We start from the raw sequence: 20,391 nt of genomic DNA, 5'->3' as shown, positions 1-20,391 counted from the left end.
CAGAAAAAGATAATCAAGGTGAGCAAATCAGAGAGTGGAGGGGTGGTGGGGAAGGTCAAGAATTAGATTGAGCCAAGTATGCAGACGAGCCCCTATAGTGACTCAGAAAGTTCCCATCACGATTTAAACCATGTGTTAATGTGCCGAATTTGAATATAAAAGCCAGCTCAGATGTTTCTCCGTCCAAAACGGAGCGATAATTCCTTTTCTGTAACACATACCTTTAGGTCATTGACAGTGCTAATGTTTGAAGACCATCCCTCATATAAGATGCATTATAGAACTTGTAATTGTGTAACTACTTTTAGCTTTGGTTTTTCCCATAGGGATGGGAGGCTGCAACTGAAATCTGTTGCTGCTTTCAGGTAACATGCTTAACAAGGGTCACAGTTGCTCCAAGAAGTAAATTGTCAGAGACAGCTGTCATGTGTATATATGTATATCAGCCATGTCATGTAATCTACTAATATAATATATTCCATCATGGGCCAGCAATGCCCCACTGCAATTTACATTGGCCAAACTGGACAGTCTCTCTGTAAAGGAATAAATGGACATAAATCAGACATCAGGAACGGTAATGTACAGTAGTCCGTGGGGGAACACTTCAATCTCCCTGGACATTTAGTAGCAGATTTAAGGGTGACAGTTCTGTAACAAAAAAATTTTAAAAATCAAATGGAGAGAGAAATCTCTGAGCTGCAATTTATTTGCAAATTTGACTCCATTAACCATGGATTAAATAGAGATGGGGAGTGGCTTGCAGTTTACAAAGGCAGTTTCTCTGCTTTGGTTGCTGATAGCTCCCCATTAGACTCTGACAAAGGCTCATGTCCCCCAGTCTGATCTGACTTTTTTCCTCTTTTGATAAGTACTGTTAGTAGGCATCCTTCAGTCTGCATAGACTATGGATATCACCCTTTAAAGTTTCAATTGAGGACTTCATTTACAGCGTCTATTGTGACTATGAAGACCCACACGAGAGTGACAGTCCTTGCTGCATCTCTTGCAGATGTAGTGGGTGTCTGGCAAATCCTTACTGTGCTTTCTGTGCGCTCGCTTCTCCTCTGCTAGCTGTCTGATCTTCATCTCACCCTTCTGAAGGCCCTTGTGTAACCCCTGCCTCCATCTGCTGTGGTCGGCTGCTAGTTCTTCCCAGTTGTCCAGCTCGATGTCTACCTCTGAGGTCTCTCTTGCAGACATCTTTGTAGCACAACTGGGGGCGTCCGGGAAGTCTTTTGCCAGAGGCTAGCTCACCATACAGGATGTCTTTTGGAATCCTTCCATCATTCATCCTGTGGACGTGGCCAAGCCAGCGGAGTCGACGCTGCCTGAGGAGGGTGTGCATGGTTGGGATTCCAGCTTGCTCAAGGACGGCGCTGTTGGTCACTCTGTCCTTCCATGATATTCCAAGGATGCGCCTGAGGCAGCGCAAGTGGAAGACGTTCAGCCTCTTTTCCTGGCGGGCATACAGGGTCCAAGTCTCGCTGCCATAAAGGAGGGTGCTGAGGATGCAGGCTCTGTAGACTTGCATTTTGGTGTGAGCGTACAGCTTGTTGTTATTCCACACTCTCTTGCAGAGTCCGGACAGAGTTGTGGCCGCTTTTCCGATCCTCCTATTTAGCTGTGTCCAATGACAGGGTGTCAGTGATGGTGGACGCGAGGTAAACGAACTCGTGGACGACCTCTAACGTATAGTTGTCCATGCTGATTGATGGGGATTCAGCAACAGCCTGACCGAGTATGTTCGTCTTCTTTAGGCTGATAGTAAGCCCAAAGTCCTTGCACGCTTTGGAGAACTGATCCAGCAGTTTTTGAAGCTGGTCTTCTGTGTGAGATGTTACAGCAGCATCGTCTTAGACTTAGCTTTCAGCCTTGCAAGGTTAAACAAGGGCCATTTCCACCTTGCCGAATAGACCTTGTCAGCTCTGGCCCTCCCTCTTACTGGGGCCCCACTCTTTAAATACCCCTCTGAAACTCCCCCCACCCCATTCACGCATCTGATGAAGCGGGCCTTTGCCCATGAAAGCTTATGCTCCAAAATATGTTAGTCTATAAGGTACCCCAAGACTTCTTGTTGTTGTCATGTGTGTAACATCGCGGAGTGCAATAAAGGAACAGATTGCTAGCACGCAGTGGTACGGAATGTGTATTTTCTCTACCAGCGGTTGGAAATGGAGCGGTTGGGGCATTCATGTTGTAACCAATGGCATAGCACCTTCCAGACGTGAAATCACAGGAACACAGCCGCTCCCGCACCTGGTGATAACTACCGGCGCCAATCTCCGCCCCTTGCCCCTGCAGCTACTTGTTGACGTGCGCTCAGGGGCGGGGCCAGAGGAGGGGACGGTGAATGGGGCGCGCTCCGCCCTCTAACCCGCTTCGATTCCGGGACGCGCCACGTCGCCGGCTGGTGCGTTACGCTGAGGTGGGCGGGGCTGGCCGTGAAGATGGCGGCCGGTATCCGGGAGAAGCAGACGGGTGAGGTGCTATCTTTCGTGTGTCAGCTGCCCGGCAGGGCTGAGTGTCTCCCCCGCCTCGCTAGCAAGGAGCTCGGGGCCTCCGCGCGGCCTGTGACGGCGGCTGCATGGGAGCTGTGTTGTCTCGGCTGCGACAGCGGGGGCCGGGGAGGTCACGCACCTTCCCGGGGGAAAGGGGTTGCAGCGCGGGACCCGCCCCCAAGACCATGTATTGATTGTTTGGGGGAGGTGTTGACTAGGTGCCACCCACCTCCTGTGGTCCTGCCTGCCCTACCCCCGGATGCCTGGGGGCTGCGGGAGCCTCTGGTCTGCTCTCGCCCAGGGGCCCCAGCAACTGCTTATTAGCTGTCCTATCTCTTCAGCCCCCAGTGCCCCATAGAGCCCTGCTTGCTCCGAAATCTGCTGCCCCTAGAGTGGCCCTAACTCTGCTGCAGGTTGGAGCTCAGCTGGATGGTCCTATTGAATCCCAGTGAGTAGAGTGGGTGGAAATGGTTGCAACTGGGCTTTCTTGAATGATTAATATGAAAGAAGACTATACTGCAGAGAGGTTTTCCGAAGTGTAAATAAAATGACAACTGCATAGAGTGCAGGGTACCAATATCTACCAGCTTTTGCCTTGCTGTTGCAGACTAAATAGATTAGTGGTTTTCAACCAGTGTGCCAAGAGAACTGTCTATATGTGCCCTGAAATTTCATCAATTTCCTGTCTCCACAGCTCTGTACAGAGCCACTGGGGGTGGGGGGATTGATCACCCTTATGCCCCCTGGGGCTCAAGCAGTAATTCTGCCTGACTCCCTGCTGGCATGAAATCTTCCAGCAGTTTCTCCTGGATTGCGCATGCGCCGGTGCGCGCCACTCACCCGCGCACCCCCGGCCACGTGCGCGATCTGGTCCCCGCCAGTTCCTTCTCAACCGCCATCGGCTGCAGACGGAATCCGCTCTGGCTAAGGCCAGAGTCAGATTAGATAGTTGTTTTCTACGTGTAATTTGTTGTTTTTGGTTACTAAAAAAAAAAAAAGCAAAGACAAAGAGAATATCAGCAAAAAGAAAAAAAGAGAGGAGCGGAGAAGAGAAGAGCGGACGTGAAGGCCGTTTAGGCCACCCGCTGCCCCGCAGGCTGGTGATCGCTATTTGGGGTGGAAAGGCACGGATTAAGTGCTAAGTACCCTATTAACAGTAAAGGACTCACTGCAATGGCCTCTTCAGGTTTTAAAAAGTGTGAGTCAGGCTGCGAAGCTATGCCGGCCTCCGATGGGCATAGCGAATGCATTCTCTGCCTGGGGGAATCGCACGTTACCCAGAAGTGTTCTCACTGTGCTAAGCTCACAGCCAGGGCCAGGAAGGACAGAGAGATGAGGCTTAAAATGCTCTTGTCCGATAAGGCTCTCCAGCCGGACTTGCCAGAGAAGCCTCACCCAGACGGGCCCTCTGGGTTGAATAAGAGGAAGGCAGCTTCTCTGACCCCCTCGGTCCAGAAACGGAGGAAACTCTCCCCGGCTCGATCCTTGCCGGCGGGTTCAGCGAGCAGGACAAGCGGTGCGCACAGCCCCCAGCCACCTACTCAAGCAAGCGGCAGTGCACGTGGCAGAGGCTGAGCCTCCGGTTACACAACAGCCGGCACACATGGCGCCCAGAGCGTCAGCGAGGCAAGCGCCGGACCTGGCGGCACCGCCGCAGGCGGCACCAGCCCCAGCGGCAGCAACAGTGCAGGGGCACCAGGCACGGAGCCTGCAGGCGCCAGAGGAAGCTACCCGCGCAGCACCGCAGCTGATTGTGCTGAGCGTGGCGCCGACCGCAGGGCCGAGATCCTTGGCACGGGAGGGGGCGGTGCCAGCCCCGCAGGGGAGGGGCAAGGCAAAATCAAGAACCCGGCACCGCAGCCCATCTCCGGACAGGGCTGCGCTGCTGTTAGCACCAAGCCCTCCCCCTGTGATACACACGCCGCGCCAAAGGCCTGTGTCTCCACTGGTTTATCCAGAACCTCCTTCTCTGTTCCTCCAACCAATGTCACCATGGCTTGGGCCACCTTCACCATTTCTGGGAGTGGATCCCCTGGAGTGCTATCACAAGCCAGTTTCACCTCCGTCTGTGTCGTCGCGGAGGTCTCGCTCTCCCAGGCATCGGGGGTACACACTCCGTGGGTGGTCCAGGTCTCCACCGGACCCTTGCCCATGCTGCTATGGTCGTCCTCATAATGCTGGACACAGACACCGCAGGCCTACTTCCAGCGGCAGGTCCCCCCCCGGCCGCTCAGTACCCCCGTGGACACTCTCAATCGGGGACGGAAACACAGCTGCCTCAAGGGCAGTTAGTTTTAGAACCCTGAGACTTTCCTTCACAGTCCTCCAGGGAGCAAGTGTATCATCGACCGCAGGAGCCTGAGGGTTCGAGGGAGGTTTACCCCAGTGGTTCCTCCTCATCCTCCCCAGATGAGGCCATGGCCCCCGGGGATGTCTCCCCCACAGATGACCTTAAACAATTTCAGGAGCTATTTAAAAGGGTAGCTTTCACACAAGACATTCAAATGGCAGAGGTACAGGAGAAACATCACAAACTCCTGAAAAATTTGAGACCCCCGGCTTCATCCAGAATTGCTATTCCGCTGGACGAAACCATTATGGAGTCAGCCACTACCATATGGCAGACTCCGGCCTTTATCCCGCCTATGAACAAGAGAGCGGATAAGAAGTACTTCGTCCTGGCAAAGAGCATGGAGTTCCTCTTTAATCACCCACAACCAAATTCTTTGGTGGTCGAATCGTCCCAGCAGAGGTCGAAGGCTTCTCAGTACAAATCGGGGGGATCGGACAAAGATGCTAAGAAGCTAGAGCTGTTTGGCAGGAAGGTATATTCCTCTTCTACCCTGCTATTGAGAATGGCAAATTATGCGGCACACCTAGCAAACCATAATTTTGATAATTACTCCAGACTTACTCCCCTCATGGATTCACTTCCAGAAGACAAAATGCCGGTGTTAAAGGCAATTGTTCAAGAGGGCTATGCAGCATCGCAGACGGGAGCCCAGATTGCCCTGGACGTGGCGGACACGGCGGCACGTTCAACGGCTACAGCAGTGGTCATGCGTGGAGAATCCTGGCTCCAGACGTCTGGTATCCCTAGGGACGTACAGGCAAAGATCGTGGATCTTCCCTTTGATACACAAAGCTGTTTGCAGACTCAACCGACTCGGTCCTCCACTCCAGTAAGGACTCTAGAGCTACACTTAGAACCTTGGGCATTTATACTCCCCCATACAGGGGAAAAAAAAATTTATCCTCAGCAAAGACGCTATGCTTACCAACCACAGCGTGCTCAATATCAACGGGGCTACGACCAAGGGCACCAGGGTGCTGGAGATCATAGCCATGGGTTACACGATCCCCTTCCAGTCGCTCCCACCGACGAAGCCTCCTGCCAGGCCTCACCTCAGGGACGCTGCCCACGAGGCGAGGCTCAAGCAGGAGGTGGACCACCTGCTACTTCCTAACAGAGAAGAAAACAGGAGGCTGGAGGCCCATCTTAGATTTTCGGGGCCTCAACCGTTACTTGCTCAAGCAACGTTTTCGGATGATCACAGTTGCCTCGATACTCACGGCACTGGACGATGGAGACTGGTTTGCAGCCCTCGACTTACAAGATGCTTACTTTCATATAACAATCCACCCGGCACACAGACACTTCCTCCGCTTCGCGGTCGGCAAGGAGCACTTCCAGTACAGGGTTCTTCCGTTCGGCCTCTCCTCGGCCCCCAGAGTCTTTACCAAAACCCTGGCAGTGGTGTCAGCCTACCTGCACAGACAGGGGGTGTTTATTTTCCCATATCTGGACGACTGCCTGCTGAAAGGGGCCTCGAAGGCAGAGGTCTTACGCATGATACGCGTCACAGCGGACACGTTTTCTTCGCTGCGCCTAGTTATCAACCTCGCAAAGTCAAAGACCGAACCCACACAAGATACAGAGTTCATAGGGGCACACTTAAACTCTATCACAGCAAGGGCGTACCTACCCGATGCCTGCTTCCGCGCCATCTGTTCGCTGGTGCAAGTCATCACATACAGCCCCACGGTGCCGGTCTTAATGTGCTTACAGCTACTGGGCCACATGGCGGCAGCGATGTTTGTGGTACAGAATGCCAGGTTACACATGCGAAGCCTGCAGCATTGGCTGGCGAGTGTTTATAAACCGGCATCCCACAGTATCCACAGGGTGGTGTTGCCCACAACAGAGGTGTGCAGATCCCTGGCGTGGTGGGAAAACCCCAAGAATCTGCTAGTGGGGGTGCCCTTTCACCAACCACGAATTTCTATTTTTCTTACTACTGACGCCTCCCACGTAGGATGGGGAGCGCACATCGGCGACAAGGTGACGCAAGGGCTATGGTCCCCTGCGGAACATACACTGAACATAAACATACTGGAGCTCGGAGCAGTGTTCAACGCCTGCAAACATTTTCGAGATTACCTACATGGCAAAGTCATCGGGATCAATACCGCCAATACCTCCACTACGTTTTACATCAATCGACAAAGAGGAGCCCGATCCCGTGCCCTATGTGCGGAAGCAGTCCGATTGTGGAACTGGTGCATCGCCAACAACATAACGTTGAAAGCCTTGTATTTGCCGGGCACTCACAACGTGAAAACAGATCAGCTGAGGAGGCGCTTCGCACTCACCCACGAATGGCAGATCCGCTCCAATCTGCCATGGCGCATTTTTCGTACATGGGGGTTTCCCCAGATCGATCTGTTTGCCACCCAGTACAACAAGAAGTGTCCCCCGTACTGCTCCAGGGCAGGAGTGGGGCGGGGGTCCCTGGGGGACACATTCATGATTTCATGGAGGGACCCCCTACTTTACGCGTTTTCCCCCACAGCACTTATCCACAAGGTTCTGCAGAAAGCCAGAAGGGAGAGAGCTCGCATGATACTCATAGTCCCAACTTGGGATCGGCAGCAATGGTTTCCCTTGCTTCTGCGCACGTTGGACCGCCCACTGCTTCCTCTACCAGTGACGCCGGACTTACTCATGCAGGCTCAGGGGTCCATAGTGCACTCGCACCCTCAGGGTCTGCGTCTACAAGCATGGCTAATCCATGGCTCAGCTCCTTAGAGAGCATGTGTACAGAGGGAGTACAACAAGTCCTGGAATGTAGCCGAAGGACCTCCACTAGGAGGACTTACAAGCAGAAATGGACTCGATTTACAGCCTGGTGTTCCACCAAGCAGTTAGCTCCCCTTAACGTTCCTATACCTGTAATACTAGAATACTTATTGGACCTCAAAAGAGGCGGGCTTTCTCTATTCTCGCTAAAGGTCCACCTCGCTGCTATATCAGCCTTTCGGCATACAGAGGAAGGGCCCACTGTATTCGCCCATCCTATCGTTACAAGGTTCTTGAAGGGGCTGGTAAACCTGTACCCTCCTCGAAAACCGCTTCCACCATCATGGATTTTGGACTTGGTGCTCAGCACACTATCGAGTCCACCTTTCGAACCATTAGCCACAGTTCCCCTACGTCTCCTTACGATGAAAACAACCTTCCTCCTTGCAATTACGTCAGCCCGCAGGGTGAGTGAGCTTGCAGCAGTGATGCCAACGCCGCCCTGCACAGTATTCTCAAAGGAGGCGGTAACCTTAAGGGTGCACCCAGCCTTTTTTCCAAAAGTTTCTTCGGAGTTCCATCTTAACCCTCGTTTTACCCGAAGCCTCGCAGCTCTAGCAAGGAGGGACGCCTGCATCTCCTGGATGTGAGGAGGGCGTTGGCCTTCTACATAGACAGAACTAAGTCCTTCCGGAAAACGGACAGACTTCTAGTCTCTCTCGCTCCCAGGTCAAAGGAGAAGGTCTCTCTTCACAGAGAATCTCAAAGCACATTGTGTCCTGTATAAAAATGTGCTATGAGCTTCGAAAGACTCCTTTGCTGGCCCCGCCCAGGGCTCACTCCACCAGGGCGGTGGCGGCGTCAACAGCCTTCTTCAAGGGCATCGCATTAAAAGACATCTGTAGAGCGGCGACCTGGTCGTCCTACGACACCTTCACCAAGCATTATGCCCTACATTGGATATTCGAAGAGGATACCCGTCTGTCGACAGCAGTCCTCTCGGGGGCAAGCTGCACATAAACCGATTACCCACCTCCTTACTTGGGTTACTGCTGGGTTGTCACCTATTGTGGAGCACCCACAGGGACCACTCGAAGAAGAAAGAGAAGTTACTCACCTGTAGTAACGATGGTTCTTCGAGATGTGTGCCTGTGGGTGCTCCACCACCCGCCCATGCTCCCCGCTTCGGATCTCTGTCTAGTGTTTTTCAGGAGCATTTGAGGTGGTTGGTCAAGGAACTGGCGGGGACCGGATCGCGCGCGGGGGGGCGGCGCGTGCCGGCGCATGTGTGATCCAGGAGAAACTGCTGGAAGATTTCCGATCTGCGGCGCCGGGCGAGCCCCACACCTATTGTGGAGCACCCACGGGGACACATCTCAAAGAACCATCGTTACTACAGGTGAGTAACTTCTTTTTTCTGTGCGCACTTTACAGAACATTGTATCTATAAACAAGTCCTTTGAAGAGTGCAGTCCTCAACATGGATGTATGAAGTGGTGATATCTCATCTGCTATACGCTGATGTGTAAAGCAGTGATGTCTCGTCTGGCATCCTGATGTAATCTTCGCACGGACATGATCATTATGTTATCTCTACAGAATCAAAACAAGTGGGCAATGCGGAATCAAAGCAGAAGTTAGTTAAAGAATCGTGTCAGTCACCCTTAACTATAGTCCAGTTCCCCTCCCCGCAGGGTCCCTTCCTGGAATGTGGCTGCCTATGGACTTATTTGCATCAACTCGGATGTCCTCCCAGATGGCTGGGGTGGGGTGGGGAGGCTTACCAGACACCATTTTGGAACAGTGGTTCTTAGCAAATATCATGGCCTACTTCAGAATTTATCCTATAACATCATCTGTTTGAGTTAGTGTAGTCTGCCTTCATTGTCTTAATAAACCTTTTGACTTTTACATTTGGTGTTCTTCCTGCTATAGGAAATGCTAGAAGAGTAACTTTCCTTGCTAAAAGATGCAAACTTGCAAAGGTGATGTGGAAGCCATAGGCCTAATGGATAGAACTGAGTTGAGTTGTAAGATAAATTCTGGCAGCTGTTCTCATTAACAGCATTCTCACTAGCCTGCAGTTTGTCTCAGTGATAGGAAAGTGTCTGTCTTCAGGTTTAAATACTGCTTTTTGTTTTGTTTTGTTTTGTTTTTTTTGTTCTGTCAACAATAGTTGAACTTAATAGATTCATGTTGAGGACTATTGTTCTTGACATAACTCAAAGATTATGTGACTGTGGATGGGACTCTTCATGGTAAGGGCTAAAGTGCTACAAAGGATTCTTTCCTGTGTGTCTGGCTAGGGAGTCTTTCCCATGTTCTCATGGTCTGACTGCTATATTTGGGGGTAGGAAGGACATTTTCCCCCAGGTCAGATTGGCAGAGACCCTGAAGGATTTTCACTTTCCTCTGCTGCATGTTGTTCATTTGCAGATGTAAATGGTGGATTTTGTGAAAAGGAATTTTTTTAAATCATGAGTTGAGGACTTCAGTAATTCCACCAGACATAGGTGGGTGAGGTTCTGTGGCCTTTAATGTGCTGGAGGTTATACTAAATGATCCTAGAGGTCCCTTTTAATTTTATTGTCATCTTGCTTTGGACCTTGGTCAAAAACCAATATTGAACAAATTTCAAGAAGCATCTCTCCTCCTTGGAAACATATTTGGTCTCAACATTTATCAAGTTAAAAAGTTAAACTAACCTAATAGTAATTGAATGTTTTGATCTCACTGTTTTTCAGTGGCCCTGAAGCGTATGTTGAATTTTAATGTTCCCCCTATTAAAAACAGCACTGGAGAACCAGTATGGAAGGTAAGAGAAACTACGTTGTTGTCTTTTTTAAAAAAAAAAACAAAAAAAAAAAACCTTTACAATATGGCTGTGTTTACACTAGCCCAAAACTTCGAAATGGCCATGCAAATGGCTATTTCGAAGTTTACTCATGAAGCACTGGAATACATATTCAGCGCCTCATTAGAATGCCAGCAGCTGCGGCACTTCGAAATTGACGTGGTTTGCAGCCGTGGCTCCTTTTGAAAAGGACCCTGGCAACTTCGAAATGCCTTATTCCTATCAGCAGATAGGAATAAGGGGATTTCGAAGTTGCCGGGGTCTTTTCAAAAACGAGCCCCATCTGGATGAGCCGCGCAGCTGCAAGCCGCGTCAATTTTGAAGTGCCGCGGCTGCTGACATTCTAATGAGGCGCTGAATATGTATTTCAGCTCTTCATTAGTAAACTTTGAAATGGCCATTTGCAGGGCCATTTCGAAGTTTTGGGCTAGTGTAGACATAGCCTATGTGTTTAGATTACCTGATTTTAACCAATTCGAGATAAAAATCTTGAGAAAATTAGTGTTGTGTACGAGCTTTATCTTTACATTGGGTTGCCACTTTCTGAATTATTAAAATAGTTAATTTTTTTACGTTTGAAAACCACCTAGAGCATTGGAACAAAGAAATAGATGTAGGGGTGAGAGTAACAAATCAAGGAAGGTGTATACATTTTTTTAAAAGTTGTAATTTTAATCTGTTGTGCATTATTTATTTTTACCAATTATTGCCTGAAAATTTGTTATGAAAAATTTACATTTTTCAGGCCAAGTTTCCAGTGACCAACATAGAAACTAATTATGAGGTGATGCATTTAACTATTGTGCACTGGAAAAACTGAATAACCTAGTTATCTTTAAGCAGTGCCTATCCTCTTCTTTATGTTGTCAATTGTGTGTGTGCTGTTTTGGTACTTAAATTACTTACAGAAGACAGCAATTCTATGTATTGTTAATAAGGAGAATTGTACATTCTGGTTGATGGAGAAGATGCATGATTAAAAGTACAGCATCCTATAGAAAGCAGTGCCTAATTGAAGTTCCAGAATAACCTGTTAGAAAGTGAATGTTTAAAGTAGTAAATCTAAGGCAAATCCCAAGATTGTTTCATTACTATTTTTTCAGCAGGGCATTCTGGAATAATGTTAATTTCCCAGAGTATTTTCCTTCTCTTTTTCCACTAAGTCCTGTACCATCAATTTTCTCTTTGTCAGGTCAGAGGAGTTGCCCTTTTTGTGGCACTTTTGCATGTCACAGTGTTCAGAACTTCCTGTTTGACTGGCATGAAGTACTGATTCTGGCAACAAAAAAAAAGGCAGGGGGGGCAGTCCAGTAGCACTTCAAAGACTAACAAAATAATTCATTAGGTGATGAGCTTTTGCGGGGCAGACCCACTTCTTCAGATGATAGCCATGCCAGAACAGAATCTGTTACTGATTCTGGCAAGGTTCCTCCGCCTTTCTTTTTGCTGCTATTGAGCGGTTTTTTTCCCCCCCTACTTTATTGTCTCTTAATAAACAATAATGATAGGAATGGAAGAAACCTCTAAGTTTAGTTCAATTTTCAAGTTAATGTTTGAACATTTTCCATCCTATGTTTTGTAGGTTCTCATTTATGACAGATTTGGCCAAGACATCATCTCTCCTTTGCTGTCAGTGAAAGAGCTGAGAGATATGGGCATCACCTTGCATTTGTGAGTGAATATTTTGGTAGTTATGTCTGTTTACTCATCCGTATCAAAAATTCCAGGTGTTTGTATTATGAGAAGTCACTTGCAAACCTGTTGAATCAGTACACAAATTACAAAGACACTTTTAAATATTTAACTGAAAATTCTGTTGTTGCCTCTGCCCAAAATCCAGTCGGAATATTGTAGCTAAAGGTATCGGTAAAGTTAGCAAACTAATTAGAGAATTTCCTATGCAGTTAAAGTCGAACTCCCTCTCAAATAAATAATATAACCACTGTATTCTTCAAGTATATATCCACATTGATCCAACTGTGAGTTTGCATGTTCATGAGGGAGGATTTTTTTTTGTCAACGGTATGTGAGGATGTGTGTGCGTCATATGTGCTTTTGCCATTCCTTATGACGCTCGTAGGCTACATCTACACGGGGATGCTACATCGAAATAGCTTATTTCGATGTAGCGAAATTGAAATAAGCTATTTCGATGAATAACGTCTACACGTCCTCCAGGGCTGGTGCCGTCGACTTTTGGGCAGCACTACATCGAAGTAGGCACTGCAGGGGAGCGTCTACACACCACAGTGGCCCAAATCGAAATAAGGTTGCCAGGAACAGCTGCAGACAGGGTCAGAGGGCGGACTAGTACTTCCCGGGCAACAGCAAGCCACTCCCTTAAAGGGCCCCTCCCAGACACACGCAGCCTGCACAGCTCGCGGTCTGCAGAGCTACAAGCATGCACACCCTGTGGAAGCAGCATGGACCCCCAGCAGCAGCAGCAGCCAGAGGTCCACACACCCACCCCTGGAGGAGCAGTGTTTGCCCTGCTTAGTGCCATGCAGGAGGCAGCTGACCATCTTTTATTTGAGGAAGATGAGCTGCCCCCAGGGGATGAGAAAGCAGCCCTAGACCTTGCTGCCCTCCCAGCCTCCCCCACGCACACACCACTGGCTGTGGAGCTACCCCATGAGCATGGACTGGTGGGAGTGGCTGGTGCTCGGCAAGTGGGACAACGACCGCTGGCTCCGGAACTTCCGGATGAGCCGGCAGACATTCCTGGAGCTCTGCCAATGGCTCACCCCTGCCTTACGGCACCCGGACACCTCCATGTGACGTGCCCTCACTGTTGAGAAACGGGTCGGCATCACTGTCTGGAAGCTGTCCACTCCAGACAGCTACCGATCCGTAGGGCAGCAGTTTGGCGTGGGCAAGGCCACCGTCGCGGCTGTCCTCATGGAGGTAAGAGAACCCAGAGAAGGGGGGAGTCGTGGGGAGGGGAGCCCAGGGGTGGAGGGCCAGACACACCCTGCACACCCCTCACCGGTGCTCTCTCATGTTCTTCCCCTGCACGTTGTCCGTGCAATCAGTGCCCTGCTCTTCCACAGGCTTGTGCGGCTTGGGGACCTGGATGCTGCCATCGCAGGGTTTGCCAGCCTGGGCTTCCCAAATTGCTTTGGGGTTCTGGATGGGACCCATATCCCCATCCGTGCCCCGGAGCACAGTGGAGGACGTTTCCTGAATAGGAAGGGATACCATTCCGTGGTCCTCCAGGCCTTGGTGGACAGCTGGGGCCGCTTCCTGGACATTTATGTTGGCTGGCCTCGCAGCACCCACGACGCCCGGGTCTTCAGAAATTCGGGCCTATACCACTGGCTGGAGGCGGGGACCTACATCCCCCAGCGGGAGGTCTCTGTGGGGGATACCACCATACCCCTCTTTCTTGTTGCAGACACGGCGTACCCCCTCCGGCCCTGGCTCATGCACCCTTACATGGGCCATGTCACAGCCAGCCAGGAGCGGTTCAACATGCGCTTGAACCATGCGCGCCAGGTGGTTGAGCGCACTTTCGGCCGCCTCAAAGGGCACTGGAGGTGTCTCCTCACCCTCCTGGGTGGCAGGGCTCACCAACATCCCCCAGGTTGTGGGCCCGTGCAGCGCACTCCACAACCTGGTGGAGAGCAAGGGAGAGGCCTTCTTGCACGGCTGGGCTGTGGAGGCTGGCAGGGCCGACATCCAGCCACCCGCTGCCCCCAGTCGCCAGGTTGACCCTGAGGGGATCTGGGTCCAGGAGGCCCTGCGGGCCCATTTTGACCAGGCTGCGGGGTGAACGCTGGCAGGGCCAGCTGCGGGTGAGCCACCCACTGCAACCCCCCATCCTCCGCAACACTCCCTGCCCCCATGCCCACACCACAGAGAACCTGAGAGCACAGCCCCCCACACACACTTTTCTTGGAAATAAATGGAAATGTTGTTTCAAACAAAACACTGCAACCTTATTATTAACAGAAGAAAAGGGGGGAACTATTTACATGGGGGGGCAGCTACTAAAACAGGGGTCCAACAAAAACTATTTACAACAAATGGGGAAATACGTAGAAAGGAGCGGGGGGCCATGTCCTCGGCCTCGCACCCTAATGTCCAGCGCCCAGTGTTGGGGGGGTGCGACCCACGCCTCAGCTGGAGCCCTGGTCGAGGCTGGGTGGGGGCCGGGAGAACCAGCAAATATGGCTGGCTGGTGTCGGCAGGCCCCAGGGTGGCAGACGGTGGAGGGACGGCAGGTGGAGTGGTGGGTGGCGTGGCGGGCGGCGCAGCGGGGGGGCCAGGTGCTGCACAGTACGGTCAAAAGTGCGCATGAAGGCCCCCCCAAGCCTCCTGGCGCCAGGCCAGCGCTTCCTCCTGGAGCTCTAGCCGCCGCTCCTCCACCTGCAGGCACTGCTCTGACACATTCAGCTGACGCTAGAGGGTCGTGAGCAGCTTGGGGTCCGTGGCCATCTGTGGGTGACTCCTCCGTCGGCCTCATCCTGGGGCTGGTTGGTGCTCTGCCGAGGGGCTGGCCTGCTGGGATGGCCCCGGTGGGCTCTCCAGGACCACGGACACCTCGCCAGCGCTCTCCGGGCCCTCCTATGTTGCAGCTGCGGAACATGGGGGAAGAAGAGTGGGGACAGCCGTTAGTGTGGGCCCTGACCCGTGGCCCTTGTCCCCCCATCCCTGTCCCCCAGAGATGCTGATGATGATGATGGGTGTCCCCCCCCTCCCCCGGGGGACCCTAGGTTCCGCTCCCCCCATCCCCAGGGATGGGGCATGGCGCTGTCCTGCTGGGGGGCAGGGGCTGATGCACTCTTCTGAGGGACATGCCACTGCTGTCCTTGGGGCCATGGTCATCTGGGTGTGTGGAGGGCCCTGGTCATGTCTCTTGTCCCCGCCCCTTAACCCCGGGGGTGTGCACCGGGGGTGGGGGTACATACCTGACGGTCCGCTCCCACGTTCGGGGGATACCCATTGGGTGGACACCCTGCTGGAGCTGCGGGACGGGAGGGCAATGTGGAGCCCCCAGTCTCTGGAGGAACCCCTGTCTTCCTCCTTTGGCGTCCCAGGAGTGGGCTCCTGGGGGGGCCCCTGGGCTGTAGGGCTTGCCTCCGGGGCAGACTCTGTTTCCGGGGCCTGCTGGGGCTCGTCGGCCGAGGCCTCAAGAGGTACCGGGGGCCCAGAATGGCCCTGAGTTCCCTGTAAAAGGGGCAAGTTGTGGGGGCAGCCCCAGATTGGCTGCCTGCGTCCTGGGCCCAGGCATAACCCTGCCGCAGCTCCTTTACTTTACTCCTGACATGGTCAGGAGTGTGGGCAGGGTGACCCCGGGCAGCCAGGCCCTTGGCCAGCCGAGCAAACGCATCCGCATTCCGCCTCTTGCTCCCCATTACCTGGAGCACCTCCTCCTCGCTCCAGAGCCCCAGCAGGTCCCGGATCTTGGCCTCCGTCCAGGAGAGGCCCTGTTGCCTCTTCCTCCGCTGGCTGGCAGGCTGGGAGCCCTGGGTCCCCTTGGCGGGGGGTGCCCTGGGGGCGCTTGGGGGGCTGGCTGGCTGGCTGGCTGCCATGGGGTGCAGGATGGTGGCTTGGGGATGCTGAGGTCCGTGCAGGCTGGGCACGTGGCAGTGCTGCTGCCTGAACGAGCTCTCAGCTTCCTGCACAGGAAATAAGGGGGCGGAGAGCTTTAAGGGGCTGCTGCACGCGGCCACCATAGAGCTCAGGGGCTGGAGAGAGCGTCTCTCAATACCTCAGCTGATGGCCACCATGGAGGACCCCGCTATTTCGATGTTGCAGGACGCGGATCGTCTACACGTGCCCTACTTCACCGCCTTACGTTGATTTCAACTTCGAAATAGCGCTCGGCACGTGTAGACGCGGCGGGCGCTATTTCGAAGTTGGCACGGCTACTTTGAAGTAGCTGGCTCTTGTAGACGCGGCTAAAAAGAGTTACATGGGCCCTAACATTTCTCAGTTTCTTCTTACCCTCCATAGCAGAGAAAGAGAATGTAACAATATCTGCCTGCTACTTTGAATCTCTCAACTGTTAATTTAAGGTTAGTGTTAATCTAGAAAGTAATAATTTTTTATTTTTGAAATAATTGGGTATTGTGTGCGTGGTGATATTCTGTAATTAAGCTTCATAAAACTGAGGAATTATGGAAAATGGGATCATCCAAACATTTTATTTTCTGGTGCTCATGATTTTGAGGGAATAGGAAGAGAAGCAGCAGTACCTAGAAAGTTAACTTTGTTTTGATTTTCCCTCAGGCTGTTGCATTCTGATCGAGACCCTATTCCAGATGTTCCAGCAGTATACTTTGTAATGCCAACAGAAGAAAATATTGACAGAATGTGCCAGGTAACTACTTTGCACACTTGAGATTTGAAATAGGACACCATATGTAATTCATGTGAGTTTATGAATGTGCCTTTTCTCAAATTTTGACGTACTGCATGTACAGTATTAATCAATATTTACAACAAAAGAAGAATTCTGTTATAAAAATACTGCTATATCCAAACTGTAATTAATGAAGTTGATGTTTTCCAGAACTTTAAGAATGAGCAATAGTAGGCACGGGGAACGCAATTGTGGGAAGAAAGTGATTTGAAGTTAGGCATCCCTGCTGGTCATGCTTTCTGATCCTGTCTCTTATCTGACTGAAATAGTAGAGATATATATATGCACACTGCTGAATACCTTGTTTCATTTTCTTGCTTTTGATATGTTGTGTTAGGTATGTCAGTGTGTCCAGTTCTGGACATATTTAGGAATATTAATAATGAAGGACCCTACCATACATTACTCTATAAATTCCTATATTAACTTGTGCAGTTGCTTAAAATGCGTCTAAAAAAACTAAGTAGTAGCAGTACATGACATCTGATACAGTAACACATGAGCTTATGATCAGGTATACTCATACATGGACCAAAGAATAGTCCTTTCATCATGGTTTGTCCCAGCAAGACTTGAGGAGTTCTCATAAAGAACTTTGAGTCATTGCTTTTCAACTAATTTGATAGCTTGAACAGAAACCCAGTTTGAAGCATTTTATCTTTGGTGCTTTCCTTTCTTCAGAGTCTTCCTGCCTTATTTCCTTCCCTTCCTTGTTTACCTGCAGACAATGGAAAGGCTTGTTCTTGCTTTTTTAAGGCAGGTTTTTCTTTGTCTTGTTACTGTAGCCTTTCATTTTATTGATTTTTTTTTTTCTTTTTGAACCATGTATCCTTTGCGCACAACATCCTGGTCCTGTAATTTGTTGTTCTCATCTTCCTTTAATTGATTAGAGCCTATTCCTCCTTACCAGCAAATGTATTATTTTTGAAGCACATTTAAGATAACTTAATGTCTTTCATTTCATAACTATCCATGCATTTAGCAAGCTCAGTTAATGTGCAATACATCTTTTTTTGTATCTGCAGTCATCAAAACACACCAGAGTCATTTAGTTTGTGATAAGTAGAATACTGGTGATAAAAGATTCCCAGTTTTGTAGGAAATAACTTCATTATTGGTAAGATGCTCTTAATACTTATTCAGAGTCATAGCTGTTAATTTTGCTTTCAGGATCTTCGAAATCAGCTTTATGAATCGTATTATTTAAATTTTATTTCTGCCATTTCAAGAAGTAAACTGGAGGACATTGCGAATGCTGCTCTCGGGGCTAGTGCAGTTACACAAGTAGCAAAGGTAGGAAATTTCTGCAGGCTATATTAAAGGATCTTCACTTTTAAAAACCCCATGTTTGTTGTGTTTTTTAATGTTTCACAAAACATTTAGCATTACAATTGTAATGAAATATAAACGATTGTTTCATTTGGTTAATCCTAAAGCCAAATCTTCACGTATTATCACTTTTACTGGTAATTTGTGCCTTACAAGTGGCAGGGCAGAGGGCTTACAAAATTGCTGGGCTGCAGTTCCGTGCTTCTAGAATGGGTGGGGTCTTGGGCAAAAGGAGCCCAGGAAGGAACCACCACCACCTCCCAGCCAGCCCTTAGTGCTGCCTTGACCATACTACTTAGGGACTCCAGCAGCAGTTTAATGGGCCTGGGGCCCTGGCTGTCACCACTGCCACAATAACACTGAATATCCAGGCCTAAAAGCTTTTAAAATTTGTTTCCTCTTAATAGTTCTGAACAGCAACCTCTAAGATGGTTCAGCTGTCGTTGTATCTTACTCTCTTTTTGAATATTCTAAATATTCTAAATTATGCTGTAGTAACTATAGATAAAAATGAGATACAGCTAAGTTTCCCATTAAAACTCTAACAAGTCATGAATGCATATTTAAGGCAGGATGGCTTAACAATTTACTCTTAGCATATTGTATTGATTGTCATAAAGAACTGGCATTTCGGGTCAAACCAGTGGTCCAGCTAGTTCATTATCCTGCCTCTGATATCAGAATTTAAGCAAAAATATCAACATCAGAGCTCCACAGAAGTGTACAGAATAGGGTGGTTGGAGTGATCCACCTCTTTCTTCTCCACCATGAATGTCAAAGATTATGATCATTCCAAGCATGGAGTTGCATCTCTTACCATCTTGGCTAATAGCTATTAGTGCAACTAAATGCCAGGAAGTTATCTAATTCTTTTTTGTTTAATTACTGGTCTAGTTTTCTAATTCTTTTTGTCCCTTAATTTGTAGGTCTTTGATCAGTATCTCAATTTTATTACTTTAGAAGATGATATGTTTGTGTTGTGCAATCAAAATAAGGAGCTCATCTCATATCGTGGTAGGTAAAAATTTATTTGCATAACACTTGTTACCATTGAATATTTAAAACGTAAGATTAATTTGAAATCAAAACAAGATTTAGTATTGATCTTAATCTAATTCTGTTCTGTATTTGAGGATTTCCAATTTAGCGGGTATGTAAATCTAAAATCTTTATCTGTTTTAAGGCCATAAGAAACCTCTATAATGAATTAGCCTGACCTCACAAAAATGTGCTAGAAATGGAGTTCAAAACCATGCAGAAATGTGGTAATAAGATCTTAAATCCAATGCCTTACCCACTTGGTTATTTTGATCTTGAGTATAAATATATGTTCTTTATTAAATGGCTGAAGAGTGCTTATATTAACTTAAGGTATTTTAAAGACAACTGAACATTTTTAAAAATAAATAAATTTGAAATTCTACTATTGAGGTTTTGCAGTATATTTTTGTACACAGTCACAGGGCTTCTTTGCACGTGCAGTTCTTCAAGAACCCCAGTAGCAAAGGCAATTCCAGAGTGTCTATATGTTCTTGAATAATTCCTTATATAGATACTCTGGAATTGTTTTCATGACTGAGTTAAACTGACCTAAGTTAGGCAGCTATGTCAGGAATGTAGGTGGAGTTTGTGGTAGCTTAGGTTTAATTTACTGCGGTGTCTTTGCTGCACCATGTCAATGGGAGATGCTCTCCCATCAACTTACCTGACTGCTCTCAAAGAGGTAGAGTACTGGAATCCACCTACTGTCAATTTATAGAGTCACTCTTCATTACTTTGTGCATTTGTGTGTACTGCGTATTTATTCTAGTATTAGTTTTGGAGAACATCAGTTCTAGATCAGGAGCAACTGAAAATCTGAAGTGCAGAAGTTTGATCCCTGCTTTTTCTTTGTACTAATGATCTACTAGGGAGGTTGGAAGATGAGAGAGAAGATAGTTTTCTAATTATGACGGGAGTCCTTCTGGTCTTCTGAGTAATGACCAAGTCAGTACATGTTTTTTCCCTATCAGCTTGTTAGAAATTAAGACCCATTCTTTTTGCTTAATTTCTAAACAGATGTGTTTTTCAAAATTCAAATGGTGTTATAGACTATAGGTTTCTATTAAGAGTTTACTCTGCATTTATGCTAACTTCACAGTTTTTTCTTTGTCTCATGAAAAAAGTACACATAATCAACTTAGGTGAGTTATGCAAAATGGTTATGGTTACCACAGTGTGCTAAACAAACGGAACTTGATAGCCAGGCTTGCCTAGTAAA

General features: G+C 49.0%; 1 protein-coding gene across 2 annotated transcripts in view; it reads left to right on the top strand.

The window, feature by feature from the left end:
• The first annotated feature begins 2,375 nt into the window (after positions 1-2,375).
• The window catches only part of SCFD1 (sec1 family domain containing 1), a 124,023-nt gene continuing 106,007 nt past the window's right edge, over positions 2,376-20,391 (top strand). The window contains exons 1-6 of one of the 2 annotated variants that reach the window (XM_074996913.1): positions 2,376-2,481; positions 10,326-10,396; positions 12,018-12,106; positions 16,670-16,760; positions 17,973-18,095; positions 19,058-19,145. In XM_074996913.1, coding sequence (XP_074853014.1) covers positions 2,451-2,481; positions 10,326-10,396; positions 12,018-12,106; positions 16,670-16,760; positions 17,973-18,095; positions 19,058-19,145 — 493 coding nt within the window. In that variant the 5' untranslated portion in view covers positions 2,376-2,450. The remainder of the gene's footprint in view (positions 2,482-10,325; positions 10,397-12,017; positions 12,107-16,669; positions 16,761-17,972; positions 18,096-19,057; positions 19,146-20,391) is intronic. The other variant, XM_074996912.1, reaches the window with a different exon arrangement.

The sequence above is a fragment of the Carettochelys insculpta genome, chromosome 6, assembly GCF_033958435.1.
Source record: "Carettochelys insculpta isolate YL-2023 chromosome 6, ASM3395843v1, whole genome shotgun sequence".
Lineage (NCBI taxonomy): Eukaryota > Metazoa > Chordata > Testudines > Carettochelyidae > Carettochelys > Carettochelys insculpta.
Note: the sequence above shows the minus strand (reverse complement) of the source record. Positions and strands in the feature narration are given on the sequence as shown.